Source organism: Aspergillus ambiguus (assembly GCF_047715705.1).
Source record: "Aspergillus ambiguus strain CBS 117.58 unplaced genomic scaffold BDV59scaffold_16, whole genome shotgun sequence".
NCBI lineage: Eukaryota > Fungi > Ascomycota > Eurotiomycetes > Eurotiales > Aspergillaceae > Aspergillus > Aspergillus ambiguus.
The window spans coordinates 58,455-76,137 of NW_027395529.1; the positions used below are offsets into that span (position 1 = coordinate 58,455).

Here is a 17,683-nt window from a genome sequence, read left to right on the forward strand (position 1 = left end):
CAGGTAGTATAGGTACATTCTGTCGACGCATACAAGTGTCTGCAGCCACTCGTATCTAGATCCTATTCTGACCAACCTCAGTAGTCTCCTTACTTCAGGTGAATCATGAAATCCCAGTCCTTACTCATTCCATACGCCCATATCTCCATCCTTACTTGATATTTCCCCTGTTCGATAAATAACCGTTGCTTCATAACAATAACGTGAAACCACCCGTCAGACTCGGGGGTTGTGGTACTCCGAATCCCAACCAATCCCCCATCCTTTGGCCTCAAGTGGTTATATACTTGGTTACTCATGGATCTTGGCCCCTTTCCATGTCTTGAATCGTGATCAGGATCAGAAATACGGTGGGGTCCCATGTCTATTTTCTCACAGGTAGTCTTCACCATAGGCTCCAAGTCTATGAAGCGACCCACCCTGGTTTATAGAGACATTTTGCTGTCTTTTAACGAGACCAGCTGCTGTTTCCTGGGCCCGATCATGTTTTCTAGTTACTTTTCCTATTGTCTATAACGTTCTCAACGATATCCGCATGCTGGACCAAACTCCTTGTGCTGAGCACGTATCCTATCCAACTTCGTCCAGCCTCGCATCAAGCGCAATGAAAGCAAACAAATATCACTGGAGCCTTACTCCGTGTGTATAGTTCCAGAGCTGCTGTTTGCCGTATTGAATGTACCCCTTCACCGTGTAGAGTAGATGCCATCTATTTACCCAACCGCCTGATCTTATCTCAGCGTTCTCAAGAATCCATTCTAGCTCCCTCATCAACATCAAAGTAGTCATTAAATGTGTACTAACCAATTCTGGATTGAAATACTTCTCTACAGTGATCTTTCTCGCCCCTTGCTGGAGACACCCGCAGAGAAAGTAGTCCGCTGCAATCCGCTTCTACTTCCCATAATCTCCAGCTCCCCAGTAGTTATTTACACCAGAGCTCAACAGATGCCAATTTGAAACTCTCATGCATGCCCATACATCTCTGATATCAGGGTACCACGGTTGAGCGTGTAACTGTCACTCTTGTTATACCCGTGCAATCCAAACTCACCGATTTCGTAACCAATATATTCGATCGCCTTGAGCATCTCCACAATTCACCGAAAGAGAGCCAATTGGTTACGCACAGCCTAGTTCTCCCATTTGGCAGCAACTGTGGCTTTTCGTCCCAAAACGCACGCCATTATCTGATGCTCGAGATCTATACATCATGGGGTCTGCCCTCCTAACTTCCGAAGTTCTCTCTTAGAGGATCACAGTGTATCCTTCCTTAATCTAATCCAACGGCCATCACTCATGTACTGGTCCCACTTCTTAGACCAAGATCAAGCTACCCATGTTGCTGACAGATTTCAAACGTACCTCACCCAAATTCTGGAAAGCCCCCATACTCGGATAAGTGATATCGAATATTAGGGTATCTTGTGCATACTTTTCAAGAGACCTGCTAGAAAGCATGCTCTCGCGAGCAACCCTTCACTGGGAGTGTCTGCATGTTGTCGTGAAGGTACCATACTATGACTCTTGCTATTATCCACCCTGAGTCCCGTTCTCTTGAGTAAATCCAATGATTGATGGGACTAGAGTATCGCCTTGTAAAATTATATTTTTACAACTTCGCTCTCTCATGTGCTTGCAGTTCACGTCTAGCAGGCCCTCCCCGGCTTCCATCGCCCAAAAACGTGTCTGTTTGGTTAGCATAATCCTTCCGGAAGCGCCACTTATTTGCCAAGTGAGATGGGAGTGTTTTCTTAATGGCTTGGGACATGTACTCTCCAAGGACGGGCAAAAACTTGAATGCACTGCGAAAGTTCCTGTGAACATCATTCGCTGCAGGAATATTTGGGGGTCAACTTACTGTCCACTACCCGCTCCACCAATAAATAGATTCTGGAAATCCGGGTGGAAGTCCATAATGAAGTCGCCTGATGGTGTATCGGTATACCAGCAAAGAGCTACCTTCTCAAATGGTCGATCACCCAGTTCAGGCAAGATCTCGATCAAACCTTGTCGCAGCCGTTGTTCCCCATCTGAAGGAACAAAGTTGGCACGTTCGCGAGGGGGTAGAAGAGGAGGAGAAGATGTATTGGTCTTATCTCCTGTGCTCTCCCCTTGACCAGGGGTCCGAGTATAACCCCATCCGTGAATGGCCATCTTCAACATATTGGTGTCCTTGTGTGGAGGAAAGTTGAACCACCCGGTTGAGAAATTTGCATAGATAGGCAAGTTCTTGTACTTTCGCACCTCGGAATCCGAAAGGGAGATATAGCCCACAACCTGGGAAGTCGCAAGAGTGGAATTGTACATGGGAACAAGGCCGGAGCCCCAAGCTCCAGCTGTGAGAATGAAATGATCACCTTGAATTAAAGCCCCATTAAAGGTCTTCACTGCCTTGACTGTTCGGTTTGCGTCCGTCTCGAGTCCCACAGCGGTGCCCGCACGACCACTAATAAATGATACGCCTAATTCGAGGCAGTCGTCCCGAAGCTGACTGACAGCCTTAGCTGCATCTGCCCAGCCAGCCTGTTCATTGTAGTACCCAGAGAACTTGGGACTAGCGAGGTTCCCACTTAGCACAGGATATCTCCCTTTCGCGGCGGCACTGTCATCAAGTGTACCCCATGGATACTGCCGATTGGATAATGCTTTTGTCGTCTTCGATATCCAGCTTTCGCCATAGGGGCTCCCTCCGCCTGTGAGAATATACGACGCTGGATAGAAGATGCCCTTGTATCGGGGAGAATCACGCCACTTTAGGTAAGCTTTGTATGCGATCTGCAAATAGTCGTCATCGGCGTAGTCAAAGCGGACCACTCGGGAGATATCAGAACTTGATCCATCGGGTACCTGAATTGGATTAGTCTTATATTTCCCCCTTCATCATCCGGCTGCGGGGTGTTCAACTGTACCGGCGGCATGTGGCGGTCCAGTACTACAATGTTCCGGTAGCCCTCAGACGCCAACTGGTAAGCAGTTGACAGGCCAAAGATTCCTGCTCCAATAATAACGATCTTGTTGTTTTTCTCCATTCTGTTCAGGGATAGCTGTTGCTTCTGGAGAGAATTGAAGAGAATGACGGCATGGAGTTGGGAGTAAGATGAGATAAAGCCGATTAGGGCTGGCCCTTAACCTCCCGCGATTCTTGCACTTCTGTCGATTGATCCCCAACTATTGGAATCTCCCTTTCAGGAAAGACATCGGCTGACGCCGTTTATGCATACTTTGTGACAAATATATAAGGTAGGCAACAAAATGCTTACTTCAAATGCTTGTCCAAAAACCTCTCACGAAGGGCTACTTGGAATAGGGAACCCAGAGGCTCAGGTTAGGCATTCCAGTTCATATAGATACATGCAATATATACATGGAACTGAGCCGGCAAGAAACCTTTTAGCAGCCAGCCTGTATGTGTACACCACCTACTCATCATCGGTCTGTCTTTTTCAGAGTGGAGTAATTTGCATAAATCTTCCTTCTATCGTATCCATCCAGTTTCGAGCTCCAAGGGCCCAAGGCTCCGAAGAAAGCCAGGGCATTTGCATCTATCGCTTCCGCGTGAGATCCACATAAATTCAGCCCTAGGCAGAGTGCTGGGGCGCTCAACCCGACAGACAGGGCATAGAACAAAACATCCAGATCGGGAATATGGTAACAATGAGCCAGTAAAAAGAACAAGAACTCCAGTGATGCAATCCAGAACGCCCTGTACGTCACCCGAACGGAAATAAGAAGTCCAAAAATCAGACGCACAGCTAGGAAAATCAAAATCATATATATACCAGATCAAAACGATGAGCTTAGACGGGCTATTTTATTCATCGTCTTCCTCGTCATGCTTGTTGGACTTCTTAGAAGGCTCCGCGAGTTGCTTCTTCCAGATTTGGTTGGCCGCATTTTTGTCCACGCCGGAAAAGAGGATGTCGAACACTTCAGAGTACCAGCTGGCAGGATGGCCTTCGATACCCTCCTTGATATTCTGCAATAGGGAATTAGAATCGAACTCCACAATAAAACGTTCGGATATAGAAACTCACCTCAGGAAGTTCGAGCCAGTCAGACATGTTATCTGCAGGGAAGATAATCTTCGTGGCACCAGCACGGCGAGCAGCAACGGTCTTCTCACGAAGCCCACCGATGCGCAGAACTTTCCCGGTAACCGTCAATTCTCCAGTCATAGCAATTGTCGGGTCGAGAGGGTGGTTCAGTGCTAAGGAAAGCAGAGAGCTTGCCATGGTAATACCGGCAGAAGGACCTAAATCGGTCAGGTTGGAGTTTATTAGTATTTCATGGGATGCTAGGGACATACCATCCTTCGGAACAGCGCCCTCAGGGCAGTGCATATGCAGTTTTGCCTTTTCGAAAAATCTATTCTCGGGGAAGTCACGGGCCATCACTGACTTCGCAAAAGAGTATGCGATCTGAGATGATTCCTTCATCACATTTTGCAGGTTGCCAGTAATCTCAATGCCTGGCCGCGAGTCGGCTGTCAAAGCATTCTCCAAAATTGACTCGACATACAAAGCCGCACCTCCCATGCTGGTCCAGGCGAGACCCATAGTCACACCCGGGGGGAACGTCTCAAACAAGCGGTCCGAGGTAAAGATCGGAGGCCCAACGTAGTCAGTCAAGCTGTCCTTGCCGATGCGGACATGCACACTTTCTGGGACTTGCAGCGCCACTCGGGGTGTTTCAGCAGTCGACTTCTCCGATTCGGTGTGAGGCGTATCAGCTTCGCTGGCTTCGTTCTCCTTCTTGGATTCCTCCTGTGCTGCTTTGCCTTCATCCGTGATGGCTTTCTCTTCGGCAAGGACATCTTCACCAAGGTCTCGAACAATATTGAAGGCAGCCTTCCGGTAGACTTTCTCAATCTGTTTCTTCAGGTTGCGTACACCGCTTTCGCGGCAATAGGATTTAATAAGCTCCTCAATTGCCTCATGAGTCAGAGACACATCCACGTCCTTAAGGCCTGTCAATTCCTTGGCTGCCGGGGCCAGATAGCGATCAGCAATCGCCATCTTCTCGTCCGCAACATAACCAGAGAGCTCGATGAGTTCCATCCGGTCCAGAAGAGGACGGGGAATGGTGTCAGTGACATTCGCAGTGCAAACAAAGAGAACCTTGGACAGATCCACAGGAACATCCATGTAGTGATCCAAAAATGAGGAATTTTGTTCCGGGTCAAGAAGTTCGAGTAGAGCAGAAGAAGGGTCTCCTTGGTGACCGCGGCCGATCTTGTCGATTTCGTCGATCAGGATCAGAGGGTTCTCCGTCTGGCATTTCTTAAGAGCCTGGATGATGCGTCCGGGAAGAGCGCCAACATAGGTTCTCCGATGTCCCTTGATTTCCGCGACGTCCGTCAGGCCACCCACAGAAAAGCGGTAGTACTGTCTGTTTAGGGCGCGAGCGATCGACTTTCCAATACTAGTCTTTCCGACACCGGGGGGTCCCACGAGGCATAAGATCTTGCCTTCCACCGTTCCACGGAGCTTGCCAACAGCAATGAACTCCAGTATCCGGTCTTTAACATCCTTTAGTCCGTAGTGGTCCTCATCCAGGACACTGGTGGCGTTTTTTATTCCAAAGTTCTCCACACTCTTCTGACCCCAGGGGATCTGAGTCAACCAGTCCAGATAGTTGCGAGTAACGTTGAACTCAGACGCCGCGGGCTCAAGATGCGCCAACTTGTTAATCTCCTCGTCAAAGACCTTTTTGACAGCCTCGGGCATGGCCAACTTCTCGGCCTTTTCCTTGAACTTCTCAACTAGCTTGTCTTTGCCGTCAGACTCGATACCCAACTCCCTCTTAATGCCCTTCATCTGCTCCATCAACCAGTACTCCCGTTGACGCTTCTGGATCTTCGCTTCCACGTCTTTGGAGATCTTGGATTGGAGCTGCGCATTCATCAATTCCTTCTTCAATACAACGAGAGCCTTGGGGAGTCGTTCTTCGATGTTCATCAGCTCCAGAACCTCTTGCATTTCATGTAGTTCTCCAGCAGAAACAGCGGCCGCGAAATCGGCTAATTTCGCCGGCTCATCGCTGAGATTACCGGGGAATTGGTCGGTATAGAAAGCGGAGATTTGGTCGCGGAATAGAGGGTTCAGGCTGGCGATTTCCTTGCAGACATTCACAATCTCACTGGTCACAGCACGGATGATGGCACTCTTCTTGTCGTACGGCTCTTCTGCGAGGTTCTCGACGTTGACCAGACTGACAGGGTACTTGCGCAAGAACGACGTAGGCTCGTAATGGTCCTTCGGGGCGAGATCCGTAGCGCCCTCCTCGAAACTGGCGACGACGTCGCCACGCTTTTCAGAGGACTTGTCTTCCGCACTAGGCGCGGGCTTTGCGGCGTCATTCGGGGGAAGTAGGGAAGACACCTTGATCCGACGGTGGGGATAGAGCACCGCCGTCACGCCGCTGGCTTCTCCGCGCAGTGGGTAAGCGGCGGTGATCTGAGCGAAGACACCAACATCATAGACATCGTCCAGCTTCTCGATCACGTCGCCATCGGCATTCTCATCCTTGAACAAGAAAGCGCCCACGTAGGGTTGACCCCGCTTCATCATGTCTTGGATCGCAGTGGCCACATTCGGGTCACGAATAGTGATCGCCTTGTAGAAACCTGGGAACAACGGACGTTTGGCGATGGGGATGGCCATCACCTGCGGGTAAACCTCCGGGACTGATGGCTTCTGGAGTGCCTTCTCACCCGAGCCCTTCTTCCCCTTCTTTCCACCATCTTCGTTGCCGCCATTGTTCGCCCCACTGGGTTTCGAATCCGAACCACCACCACTGACTGGTATAGGGGATGGACCTTCGCTGTCGTTGGCCTTGCCTTCAGCCGTGTTGGTTTCCTTCTTCGAGTCTTCCTCTAGCGCACGCTGTTCTTTCTCCCCGGTGGATTTCTCCCTCCGTCGTGCGGATCCCGATGTCGGAGTTCCCGAGTCAGTCGACCCCTGCCTCCCCGACTGCTCAGCTGGTTTCCGTCGGGGTTCTGAGGCACGATCGACATCCTTCTCGTCGCCTTTTTCTTTCTGATTCTTCTGTTCCGGATCATCCTTCTCGTCGCCGGGTGGGGGTTTCTCTCTGCGGCGGACGGAGCTCGAGGAGAAGGGTCGGGAGGCAGGCGGAAGCGAGCGGGAGAGCCGTGACGGAACTAGAATCGATCGAGCAACGACATTGTACCTTGGTAAAGCCAGGGAAGGACGGATGAATAAGGGACGCGGTGTTTGGTGGAGCGCGGCTCTCCAGGGGAGGGTCTGGCCGCGGAGCATGCTATAGTCTGTCGGGCGAACGCGGAGGGGGAGGTGAGGAAAGGGAGGTGAGAGGAGGGTATAATACAAGAGAAGGAGGAGAGATAGAGAAGAAGAGGAGAGAACGGACAGAAGAGACAAGAGAATGGAGGGGGTGTACGAGGAATGAAGTTGCAGAGGATGAGGAGGATAGCTTCTTTCATCATCGGTCGGAACTCCCTCGGCGTTTTGTTTCTCCGGTCGGGAAACTTTTTCGAGCCGGAACGACTCGAAGCTTCTAAAAGCTCCATTCGTTTTCTCTCCCCCATCAGGAGGCGGCAAATCCTCGGTCTGTCATTGCGCCCCCCTCGTGTTCCCCTCTATATATCGCCTTTTGCTGTTTCCCGGTTGGACGTGAATGATTGCCTCGTGCTGTCTTTCGCAATGAACGCTACATCCGCCGCCATGCCCAAGGCCGCGGCTCTCCCCGCTCGTTTACTCCGGACGTCGCGACAATGCTCCCAACAGAACCCGACGACCCATGTTCACTCCCCCCTCCAGTCCCGGGCCTACCATGTCTCGTCGCTGTATTCGAATGATAGACGTGTACGCGGCGGGCTGGACACTCAGAAGCAGCCTGTCTTTACCTCATCTAGGGTAGGTTGATGCCTCCTCACGAACGGTCATCTGCATATATTGGGCCATCACTGATATCGTACTTCTATCGGACAGATCTTCCACACTACCGCTCCGCGGGCCGCCATTCCCGACCCCTACAAAGTCCTAGGCGTCGATAAGGGTGCGTCGGCCGCCGACATCAAAAAGGCCTACTATGGAATGGCCAAGAAGTACCATCCGGATACCAACAAAGACCCCAACGCCAAGGAAAAGTTCAACGAGGCTCAGTCCGCCTATGAGCTACTATCCGATGCCAAAAAGAGAGAAAACTACGACCGCTTCGGTTCCGCCGCTTTCGATCAGAACGGTGGGTTTGACCCTAGTGCCGCAGGGGGTAACCCGTTCGCTGGTGCGGGAGGTTTCCACGGCTTCGGCGGAGGCTTCGGCGGTGGGTTTGGCGGCGGTTTCGGTGCCGACATCAACTTTGAAGATCTCTTTGGGGCTTTTACCGGCGGTGCTCGTCGTGCGGGCCGCGGCCGCCGCGGCCCCTTCCAGGAAATCCTCGTCGGTGAGGATATCGAAGTCCAGACCAGCATCTCATTCATGGAAGCCGCAAAGGGCACGTCTCAGGATATCGTTATCACTCCTTTGACGGAGTGCGGTACCTGCAAGGGCGATGGTTTAAAGAAGGGCGCCAAGCGGACGCAGTGCCGTCAATGCAACGGCTCTGGTACCCGTGTCCACTTCATGCAGGGCGGCTTCCAGGTGGCTGCCACTTGTGATGCCTGTGGTGGCGCCGGACTTATGGTTCCTCGTGGGTCGGAGTGTGGAACGTGTAATGGCAACGGTGTAGTCAGAGACAAGAAGACCATCCAAGTCGATATCCCTGGCGGTGTGGAAGACGGTATGCGGTTGCGGGTTGCAGGTGAAGGCGATGCCCCGCCCACGGGGACATCCGCCGCCCCCGGCTCTCGCACCCAGCGAGGCGATCTTTACGTGTCTATTCGAGTCTCCCCCGATCACCGATTCAGTCGATCCGGATCCGATATCCTCTACACTGCCTCGATCCCTCTCCCTACCGCGCTCCTGGGTGGAGAGGTGACAGTGCCAACCTTGGACGGCGAAGTGAAGATCAAGGTTGCCACTGGCACGGGTACTGGGGACAGGATCACCCTCTCAGGCATGGGAATGAAGAAGCTTGGCGGTCGGGCCCGGGGTTTCAACCCTACCGGTGACCTGAAGGTCGAGTTCAAGGTCGCCATGCCGAAGTCTCTGACGCCTAACCAGCGGACAATCCTTGAGGTGCTTGCAGATGAGATGAACGACAAGACTGCCCGGCGGGTCATGGACGTCGGAAAGGATATGTGAGTCAACTTGACAACGCAATGCACCATCTGAAATACTGACTATTAGCTAGGCCCCCATCCGGAACGGAGTCCACGTCGGGAGATCACAAGAATGAAGGCTTCCTTAAGTCTGCATGGCACAAACTCATGAGCCATAAGAAGGACTGCGAGCCTGAGAGTTCCAGTGGCGAGTCCAGCAAGAAGGACTCCGGGGAGAAGGACAAGAGTGACGAGAAGAAATCCTCGAGCTGAAGGGAATAAATGACGCCGACTTGTACAATTGGGATTTTGAGATACTCCTCTGGGTTACTTTTCACTTTATCTGTATTTATTATGGAACTATCATAGCGTCGGCGAGATCGGGGGGTTTGAGCCATTTGTCTGCATGTTGGGATTTGTGTGCATTGATTTTCATTGTGTCTATAGAGACTCGGATTGGATGTATGTACAGTATAAAACAAGACATCTCTGCTTCTCGCTGTTCTTCCAGTGCCATCGAGCCCGCATACGCAGTATAACTAACCTTTCCCAACACCGCCCCCAATTTAACGCCGAGCCCTCGTTCACCAGACCTGCACGTAGCTCAAGAACCGCCTCCAGCGGGACATGCTATAATATCTCTCCAATTCACTGATCTCATCCGGGGTTATGATATGCCTTCCAGTAACATGATCGGCTTTTCGCAACTGTCTAGAGGACGTCCGGAAGATCAACTTGTAGCCCACCGTGAGGCTCACAATAACCACAATACCGATAGTGTATTGCAGAACGCTGACAGCCAGGCTGGTCTTGAGTCCGCCCTACAGGCCCATTAGCTCTCATTTCTTTCGGTCCTATGAGGCGGAACATGCTTACCGGCGGCTTCGCACCGATCACGAAACAGCTCGCGAGCAAAAACAGCGATACCAGAAAAAGCCACGCCGGGGCCAATGGCCATAAAAATGATCTCCAGGCGTATGGCTCTTTGAGGAGGGGATCATCCTGCAATTTCAGGGCTCTATGGAAGCGGAATGAGGTACAAGCGATGATCATCCAGTTGATGAGGAAGCCCGTGGTGGTCAAGTCAAGTAGCCAATTCAGTGCCTCCACGCCCCCAGCTGATTACAGTCATCAGTCGACGCTTGTCCTCGGAATTACGGTTTGGTAGCTTACAGCTCAGGTTGATATACGTAAGGAGTATGAGAGTTGCCCCGGTAATCAGAAGGGCCATAGTCGGCCGCCCTCTGCTATCGACGTTGGCGAAAATCTCAGGAATCAGAGCCTGGTGGGCCATCGTACGTAACATCCGCGAAGCAGTATACAACGCTTCTGCTGCACTTCCGACAATACTCACGATGATTGCCGCGTTGGTGATATGTGGAGCTACCCGAATGCCTGCGTCTTTCATCGCTATCACATACGGGGACGCTGTGACTCCAGATCCACCCAACAAGCGATCATCATTGGAAGGAACAAGGGTGCTTATTACTGAGATGCTGACGAGAAATACGATGCTTATCCGGATAGGAGCAAGCTTGGCTGCATGAGCCATGGAGTAGCGGACATTTTGGGCTTCACCTCCCATAGTAGCTACGGGGATTTGGTCACCGATGGCCCAGACAGCAAATGTGGCACATTTGACAAACCCCTATTCACGTCAGCATATTTCAGTCAGTGTAATAGAATTGAACTAACCGAGAAACCGTTTTTGAAAGGCGGTTGATCTGTCCAAGTCGAACCATGATGGACATAGCCCGTTTTGCCAGCGCCTCCGATGATGGCCACGCATATCACGACGAGAAAAATAAAGAGAAGCACCTTGACAATCGAGGAGAGATACTCAAATACTGCATACACCTTTGTGGGGCAAACGAATATAACGGCCATCAGAACAAGCACAATCGTCACTGTCAATCGTCAGCTCAGCATCCAGTTTCATGGCAGTCCACATACAGGAAACCGCCTCCGGAAGCCGATAATTGGCCCAATACTGAATAATTATGTTGAAGAACACCGCCTCAGACGCAGTGATGGCCGTGTAAGCTGCAGCAATTAGCACGCGCTTTGAGGGAACACACTTGTTAGACGGTAGTCACACATAGCCACTCGGAAAGCCCTGCTCCAAATGCTAACGACTTGTCGACCCAACGGTCCGCGTAGTCGATAAAGTTCCCTGACACCGGGAAAGCAATCACCATTTCGCAGAGAGTATATAAGGCAGCCCAGGCACAAGAGCAGACAAGAGCGTATGCGACAAGCATGTTCCCGGGTCCGCCATTTGAGAGAGCCTGTCCAATTGAAATAAAAATTCCACTGCCCATAGACGTAGCCAAAGCAATTACCTACATAATTAGCGGGAATTCTCTCAAAATGGTCAGAAACGGATCGTACGTGAATCTGTCGGGGGGTGAACGCTCGGTGGAACTGCCCATGTCTGTCATCGGCAACACCGACTCTCTGGGCTTGGTCAAGGCTGGAGACATGTTGCAGTATCTCCTCCTTCATCTTTTCCGTATCTAGGTGGACACTGGAATCTTGAAGGTACATAAATAAGTGGAAAGTCTCCTTTCATTTAAGTATTTCGGTTTTTCTACGTCTTACAAGTCGGCCGTGGGTGGTAAGTAAGGGATTGTCTGTATCCTTATAGGGATGAGTATCAAGTACTTATAGTTTAGAATGGCATATGTCGGATGAGGAGTTTTATAAGGTGATCCCAATATTTTATCCTTGTAGTATATGCCACGCAGTACAAAAAAGTGTATTATAGCAGTAGCGGATCGATCACTGAAAGTAGGGCTGCATTTGACCCTTCCTGTTTCGATCACCAGGTCTATTTTTTCGTTAGCATTTAAACTGCTCCCTTGCTCTTCAAAATACCAGTCCTAAGTGGCTGCCTTGTCTCGAACGCTTCATTGACTGCAAGGGGTCGCTATTTCAAGCAGGATGTCTATTCGGTATAGGTCATAAAGCAAACGGGTGGTAAGAGGACGGGCAGCTGAATGTGGCCCAGAGCCAGCAAGGGTAAATGAGGCCAGCAAGGAGTCCGACTCTACCACATATCAGCACGATGCTACCAGCAGATACAGTCTTGCAAGACTGATTATTGAAACGCATGCCTACGGGGAATTGCAATACTATCCCAGTAAAGCAGTGTGGCTCTCTAAGAGATTACCTCGGTGGATAAACGCTGCGAAAAGAAATAGATATACACATAGAGAGACATATCTATTGCCTGGTGTCGTTAACGTGCCGAGTCCCATCCATTTGACGAGCGACTGTGACAGCTTCTCGCAACGCGCGCCCAACGTGGCCTCGCACGGCTCCTTCTTCCATAACCATCAACCCAGCGATTGTACATCCTTCAGGCGCTGTTCCTTGGTCCCGTAGGATCGCCTGGTGCACGCCACTCTGAAGAATACTGGCTGTTCCCTGCATGGACTGAAATATCATCGACTGGGCTAACGGCCTCGGCATGCCGACTGCCACGGCCGCATCGATCAGCGCATCCACAATGATAGCAAAGAATGCAGGCGTCGATCCAGCCACGGCAGAAGAAGCGTCCATCAGGCGGGGTGGGATGTGCGCTATCTGTCCGATCTGTTTGAATATGCCGTCCACCGCCTGCATATACGGAGCCGGCACCGCCGGTTCGGAGACTTCGATGGCCGTGAAAGACTGGGATACTTGGGCGGCAATGTTAGGTAAGGTGCGGACGACCCATGCTCGACCGTTGTTGTTCTCCAATGTTGTCTCGCTGCCGTAGAGGAAGGTTTCCAGATTTTTCCGCGTCCAACCCGCGGCAACACTGATCAGCAACTTGTTGGCCAGGGCCTCGTGGAGGCCAGGCTGTGACAAGGTCTGCTCGATGTCGGAAGGATCGACTGCTAAAATGACAATTTGGGATAACTCCACGGCTTTAACATTGTTGTCGCGGGAGATCACCAGGTGGTCCGATGACACACTACTGTACTGTTCGTTCAGCCGCTTCTCGGAGCTTTCGCTACGAACACAGGCGATCACACGGTCAAAGGAGAGGTCTTTTTTGGGGCCACTGGAGCTAGTAACTTTGATTAAGCTGTCAAGAATTGCATTTCCCAAATTTCCTATGAGCTATTTGGTCAGATTCTCGAAAGTTTTTGCTGGTGCAATTGGCCATACCGCAGCCCAGGATACAGAGTGTGACGGTGATTTCGAGTCCGGCCATGTTGGAAGGGCAGAGTTGGATATATGTTTAGAATGAGGATTGCAGTAGATCTTGACGGGGGACGCCATATATCTACAACGGACGAACCCCACCTGGTGAGGGGCTCGGGAAGGACTCCGGTGCTCATAGTCGGGAAGCTACCCGGTCTTGGTGAGGTTGTTGCAGCCTATATCAGTTGGGAGGTTTCTGGCAGAAGTGGGGGATGGGGTGGATTTGGATACTCGCGAGGGAGGGTGTTGTTGACTGGAGTGTATGAAGTGTAGGCCATGGTCAATGCATGATGGATGGGCTCCCAAGGGATATCTATGAGAGTATTTGGTGAATCTATGAGATGATACATATTTTGCAGAGCAGATCTACCATCACCCCTTCGATCTGTTGGTGTCATGGTGGTGTATAGTTGGTGAATGAACGGAAGTATGATGCTCTGCCTCTCTGCCTCAGGCAGCCTCAGGCATCGTCCCTGCCACCACCAGATGACTTGATGACATGAACGTCAACTCGCAACTCGCTCACATCTCCAACCTTCTCGTCTTCTCTCCCTCTCCCTCCAATTCGTTCTCTTCCTCTCCCAACTCCTCTTCATTATCCGGCCGATATCTCCATCCCTTCTGTCTCCTCTTCTCCCCGCCCCCGCCGTGACGGTTAGGATCCAAGGCTAAGAGGCAATCAACCCCACAGCTGGAGCTCCATCCATCCCGATCTCCTTCCCCTCCTTCCTTGCTTCTTTTCTCGCTCTCGTCCCCATCAACTCCCCCGAGTTGCATCCTCTTCGGATTTGAATGGGAGCGTTTCGCTCCTTCTGACCGGCAAGATGGTTCAGTCTCCGATGATTTCGTGTCCGCTCAAGCAGACCAACGAGATCGACTGGATCCGACCCCTCAAGGACTACATCCACCAGAGTTATGGTGAAGACCCCGAACGCTACAGTCAGGAATGTGCAACCCTCAACCGGTTGCGTCAGGATATGAGAGGCGCCGGGAAGGATAGCGCGACAGGTCGCGATCTACTCTATCGCTATTATGGACAGCTGGAACTCTTGGATCTGAGGTTCCCCGTTGACGAGAATCACATCAAGATTTCCTTCACCTGGTATGATTTTGCGCAGCCTCACTTTCGACGTACATTTCGTTCTAAGCTGACCCCTGCCTGGTACTCCTTTCAGGTACGATGCCTTCACCCACAAGTCCACCTCTCAGTACTCCCTGGCCTTCGAGAAGGCTTCCATCATCTTCAACATCTCTGCCGTTCTCTCCTGCCACGCTGCAAACCAGAATCGGTCGGAAGATACGGGTCTGAAAACCGCGTATCACTCGTTTCAAGCAGCGGCCGGAATGTTCACTTATATCAACGAGAATTTCCTCCATGCACCGTCCACCGACTTGAACCGCGAGACCGTCAAGGCACTCATCAACATCGTTCTTGCCCAAGGACAGGAGATCTTCCTGGAAAAGCAAATAGCCGATGAGAAGAAGCCCGGGCTGCTTGCGAAACTCGCCAGCCAGTCGGCTTATCTCTACTCTCAAGCCGCCGAGGGAATGCAAGAGACGGTAAAGGGTGTCTTTGAGAAGGTCTGGGTGATCGTGGTTCAGGCTAAGGCGGCACACATGTCTTCCGTGGCTTCATACTACCAGGCGCTGGCTGACAGCGAGAGCGGCTCACACGGCGTTGCGATCGCTCGACTCCAGCTGGCTGAGAAGAACTCCACGACCGCCCTAGGGTGGGCAAAGTCGTTTCCTTCATCCGTCCCACCAACCTCCAATTTGACCTCCGAATCTGGATCCAATCTTTTGGAGCTGGTCCGGTACCATCTGACCAACGTCCAGGCCAAACTCAACACCTTTGTCAAAGACAACGATTTCATCTATCATCAGCCGGTTCCGAGTGAAACCGGTCTCGCGCCAGTCGCCAAGTTCCCTGCCGCAAAGGCCATACCCGTCAGCGAGCTCTATCAGGGACAGGATATTCAGCGCATTATTGGCCCCGACATCTTCCAGAAGTTGGTTCCCATGTCGGTGACAGAGACCGCTAGCCTCTATGATGAGGAAAAGGCTAAGTTGATCCGGGCTGAGACGGAGAAGGTTGAGACAGCAAATGGGGAGATGGCGGCTAGTCTGGATTATCTAAAACTACCTGGCAGTCTGAATATCCTCAAAGGTGGAATGGACCAAGAAATGACGGTCGATGATGACTTCCGTCAATGGTGTCAGGACCTTGCAGGCCACAAGTCTTTCTCGAAGGCATTTGACGATTTACACGAGCGCAAATCGGAGATCCTTGCACAGCTGGACCACTGTGCTAAACAACTCGACCTCGAAGAGAGTGTCTGTGAGAAGATGCGCTCCAAATATGGTGCGGACTGGAGCCAGCAGCCGAGTGCTCGACTGAACACGACCCTCCGGGGCGATGTCCGTACCTACCGGGACACGATTAACGAAGCCAGCGCCAGCGACACGCAGCTGCTGTCCACGTTCCGACAGTACGAAGCGGATTTCGATGAAATGCGATCCGCCGGCGAGACGGACGAGGCCGACGTGCTTTTCCAGAGGGCGATGATCAAAGCTGGATCCAAGTATGGCAAGGGCAAAAATGGCCATGGCAGTCCGTATGCGTCAACACCGGAGGGCACTCTGCTTGACGACGTACACGACGAAGGAGCACTCTCTGTGGCAGAGCAAATCGCCAAGGTCGAGTCTCTTCTCAAAAAGCTGAACTTGCTCAAGCGAGAACGGGCCCAGGTCCTGAAGGATCTAAAGGATAAGGTGTGTCTTCGGTCCTCCGACTTCGACATGTTTCCGACTAACATACTTCTAGGTCCATAACGATGACATCTCCAATGTGTTGATCTTGAACAAGAAATCCATTGCGGGACAGGAGAGCCAACTCTTTGAGGCCGAATTAGAGAAATTCCGTCCGCACCAGAACCGGCTCCTCCAAGCAAACCACAAGCAATCCTCCTTGATGAAAGAGCTCACCAAGACCTACGGAGATCTGTTGCAGGACAAACGGGTCCGCGCTGAACAATCGAAATACGAAACCATAACGCGGCAACGAAACACCGTCATGGCCCGATACAAAAAGATCTACGATTCGTTTAACGGCCTTCGTTCGGGAATCACCCAGGCGCAGACTTTCTATTCGGAGATGGCAGAAACCGTCGACAGTCTGAAGAAGAACGTCGAGACGTTCATCAACAACCGGCGGTCCGAGGGCGCCCAACTTCTGGGACAAATTGAGCGCGACAAGGCAAGCAGCGTGGGCGAACAGGAAGACCGAGAGCGCGAGAAGCTCCGACAACTCATGGAGCGCCTATCTACCGAACCTAAGCCGACGTCAGCTACCTCACCGTCACCAGGTGTTCCGTCCAAAGTGAAGTCCCCTCCCCCTCCGGTCCACACACCCAGCTATCCCACCCCGGGTATATCATCCCCGAAGATGTCGCCATACCCGCCTACCGCCGTCTCCGGTCAGCCACACGGGGTGTCCGTGCCTCTCTCCCACTCCCCCGCGCCCTACGCGCAGTACATGCCCCCAGGCACCGGAGTGCCCTACAACCCTGGCACCCCGTTCCAACAGGGCGCCGCGGCCCCGCTGACGGAGGGCTACAACCCCATGGCGTACCCACTGCCGCCGTCGGTGTCCCCGCCTCCGACACAACAGTATTTCTCGTCCACTCCCACCCCGTACAGCACGTACGGCGGTCCGAGCCCTGCCGCAGCGCCCTCGCAGTTCATGCCGCAGGGATACGTGCCGCCTCCTCCGCCTCCACGGCCGCAGCAAACAACGTACGCGCCGTCGACGGGACCATTCCCGTCCGGCCCAGGAGGGTACGCGCAGAGCCGGCCCTATGGTACGAGTCAGCACCATAAAGCGCAGTCGCAGTCGTCGCAGCAGCCGGGGGCGCCCAGCAATGATCCGTGGGCGGGACTGAATGCGTGGAAATGATGATTTATACGTGATACCGAGGATTGTGCATTTGGGCGTTTCCAATTTTCTTCTGCTGTTGGTTTGGTCGTGATTGTCTGCGTCTCTGCGTTGAACGGCTGTCGCGGGGTTATCTACAGTTCAATATACCGATGTATATAGATCCAACCATGGAGCGTAGGTGTGGCTTACGGGATTCCGGTGGTAGACGAAGCTAGAGCCCGATGGGCTCTTCTAAGATGCAGCATAGTGTACACAACGCCATAGCCAAGTATAATACACATATAGGTAGTAACAGGTGCGAGACGGCACTCCAGCCAGCACCAACAATGGAAACGGAAACTCCAGACACGACGAACCAACATGGAGGGTAT

At 52.1% G+C, this 17,683-nt stretch overlaps 6 protein-coding genes across 6 annotated transcripts; 2 read left to right on the forward strand and 4 right to left on the reverse strand.

The window, feature by feature from the left end:
- Positions 1 to 1,286: 1,286 nt before the first annotated feature.
- BDV59DRAFT_31403 (NAD(P)/FAD-dependent oxidoreductase) lies at positions 1,287 to 3,143 on the reverse strand. The gene is made up of 3 exons (XM_073696169.1): positions 2,913 to 3,143; positions 1,862 to 2,850; positions 1,287 to 1,805 (listed from the first exon to the last, which is right to left on the reverse strand). The coding sequence occupies exons 1-3, from the start codon at positions 3,030 to 3,032 to the stop codon at positions 1,613 to 1,615; spliced, it is 1,302 nt and encodes a 433-aa protein (XP_073547786.1). The 5' UTR covers positions 3,033 to 3,143; the 3' UTR covers positions 1,287 to 1,612.
- A 550-nt stretch (positions 3,144 to 3,693) lies between these two features.
- BDV59DRAFT_31399 (endopeptidase La) lies at positions 3,694 to 7,430 on the reverse strand. Its single transcript, XM_073696168.1, has 3 exons — positions 4,310 to 7,430; positions 4,038 to 4,255; positions 3,694 to 3,979 (listed from the first exon to the last, which is right to left on the reverse strand). The coding sequence occupies exons 1-3, from the start codon at positions 7,278 to 7,280 to the stop codon at positions 3,815 to 3,817; spliced, it is 3,354 nt and encodes a 1,117-aa protein (XP_073547787.1). The 5' UTR covers positions 7,281 to 7,430; the 3' UTR covers positions 3,694 to 3,814.
- A 128-nt stretch (positions 7,431 to 7,558) lies between these two features.
- On the forward strand, positions 7,559 to 9,675 carry BDV59DRAFT_178284 (putative mitochondrial DnaJ chaperone (Mdj1)). Its single transcript, XM_073689746.1, has 3 exons — positions 7,559 to 7,895; positions 7,971 to 9,220; positions 9,274 to 9,675. Exons 1-3 carry the CDS (start codon positions 7,683 to 7,685, stop codon positions 9,452 to 9,454), a joined length of 1,644 nt encoding a protein of 547 aa, XP_073547788.1. The 5' UTR covers positions 7,559 to 7,682; the 3' UTR covers positions 9,455 to 9,675.
- A 90-nt stretch (positions 9,676 to 9,765) lies between these two features.
- Positions 9,766 to 11,686, reverse strand: BDV59DRAFT_202018 (proline-specific permease; the record flags this gene model as incomplete). Its single annotated transcript, XM_073693944.1, has 7 exons — positions 9,766 to 10,002; positions 10,058 to 10,299; positions 10,355 to 10,829; positions 10,877 to 11,088; positions 11,135 to 11,224; positions 11,280 to 11,523; positions 11,573 to 11,686. The coding sequence occupies 7 exons, from the start codon at positions 11,684 to 11,686 to the stop codon at positions 9,766 to 9,768; spliced, it is 1,614 nt and encodes a 537-aa protein (XP_073547789.1).
- A 720-nt stretch (positions 11,687 to 12,406) lies between these two features.
- On the reverse strand, positions 12,407 to 13,385 carry BDV59DRAFT_202019 (pyrroline-5-carboxylate reductase family protein; the record flags this gene model as incomplete). The annotated part of the gene is made up of 2 exons (XM_073693945.1): positions 12,407 to 13,284; positions 13,340 to 13,385. The coding sequence occupies 2 exons, from the start codon at positions 13,383 to 13,385 to the stop codon at positions 12,407 to 12,409; spliced, it is 924 nt and encodes a 307-aa protein (XP_073547790.1).
- A 394-nt stretch (positions 13,386 to 13,779) lies between these two features.
- Positions 13,780 to 17,414, forward strand: bro1 (putative signal transduction protein BroA). The gene is made up of 3 exons (XM_073696170.1): positions 13,780 to 14,477; positions 14,551 to 16,147; positions 16,200 to 17,414. Exons 1-3 carry the CDS (start codon positions 14,200 to 14,202, stop codon positions 17,328 to 17,330), a joined length of 3,006 nt encoding a protein of 1,001 aa, XP_073547791.1. The 5' UTR covers positions 13,780 to 14,199; the 3' UTR covers positions 17,331 to 17,414.
- The last annotated feature ends 269 nt before the right edge of the window (positions 17,415 to 17,683 follow it).

What these genes read in the sequence shown, in the direction of transcription:
- BDV59DRAFT_178284 (XM_073689746.1), top strand. Translation starts at nt 7,683, where the DNA reads ATGAACGCTACATCCGCCGCCATGCCCAAGGCCGCGGCTCTCCCCGCT. An exon ending in CTGTCTTTACCTCATCTAGG is followed by an intron (nt 7,896 to 7,970) that starts GTAGGTTGATGC and finishes TCTATCGGACAG; the next exon opens with ATCTTCCACACTACCGCTCC. An exon ending in ATGGACGTCGGAAAGGATAT is followed by an intron (nt 9,221 to 9,273) that starts GTGAGTCAACTT and finishes ACTATTAGCTAG; the next exon opens with GCCCCCATCCGGAACGGAGT.
- BDV59DRAFT_31403 (XM_073696169.1), bottom strand. Translation starts at nt 3,032, where the DNA reads ATGGAGAAAAACAACAAGATCGTTATTATTGGAGCAGGAATCTTTGGC. An exon ending in TGGACCGCCACATGCCGCCG is followed by an intron (nt 2,851 to 2,912) that starts GTACAGTTGAAC and finishes AATCCAATTCAG; the next exon opens with GTACCCGATGGATCAAGTTC. An exon ending in GGTGGAGCGGGTAGTGGACA is followed by an intron (nt 1,806 to 1,861) that starts GTAAGTTGACCC and finishes GAACTTTCGCAG; the next exon opens with TGCATTCAAGTTTTTGCCCG.
- BDV59DRAFT_31399 (XM_073696168.1), bottom strand. Translation starts at nt 7,280, where the DNA reads ATGCTCCGCGGCCAGACCCTCCCCTGGAGAGCCGCGCTCCACCAAACA. An exon ending in GGGCGCTGTTCCGAAGGATG is followed by an intron (nt 4,256 to 4,309) that starts GTATGTCCCTAG and finishes TGACCGATTTAG; the next exon opens with GTCCTTCTGCCGGTATTACC. An exon ending in ACTGGCTCGAACTTCCTGAG is followed by an intron (nt 3,980 to 4,037) that starts GTGAGTTTCTAT and finishes TCCCTATTGCAG; the next exon opens with AATATCAAGGAGGGTATCGA.
- bro1 (XM_073696170.1), top strand. Translation starts at nt 14,200, where the DNA reads ATGGTTCAGTCTCCGATGATTTCGTGTCCGCTCAAGCAGACCAACGAG. An exon ending in ATCAAGATTTCCTTCACCTG is followed by an intron (nt 14,478 to 14,550) that starts GTATGATTTTGC and finishes TACTCCTTTCAG; the next exon opens with GTACGATGCCTTCACCCACA. An exon ending in TGAAGGATCTAAAGGATAAG is followed by an intron (nt 16,148 to 16,199) that starts GTGTGTCTTCGG and finishes ACATACTTCTAG; the next exon opens with GTCCATAACGATGACATCTC.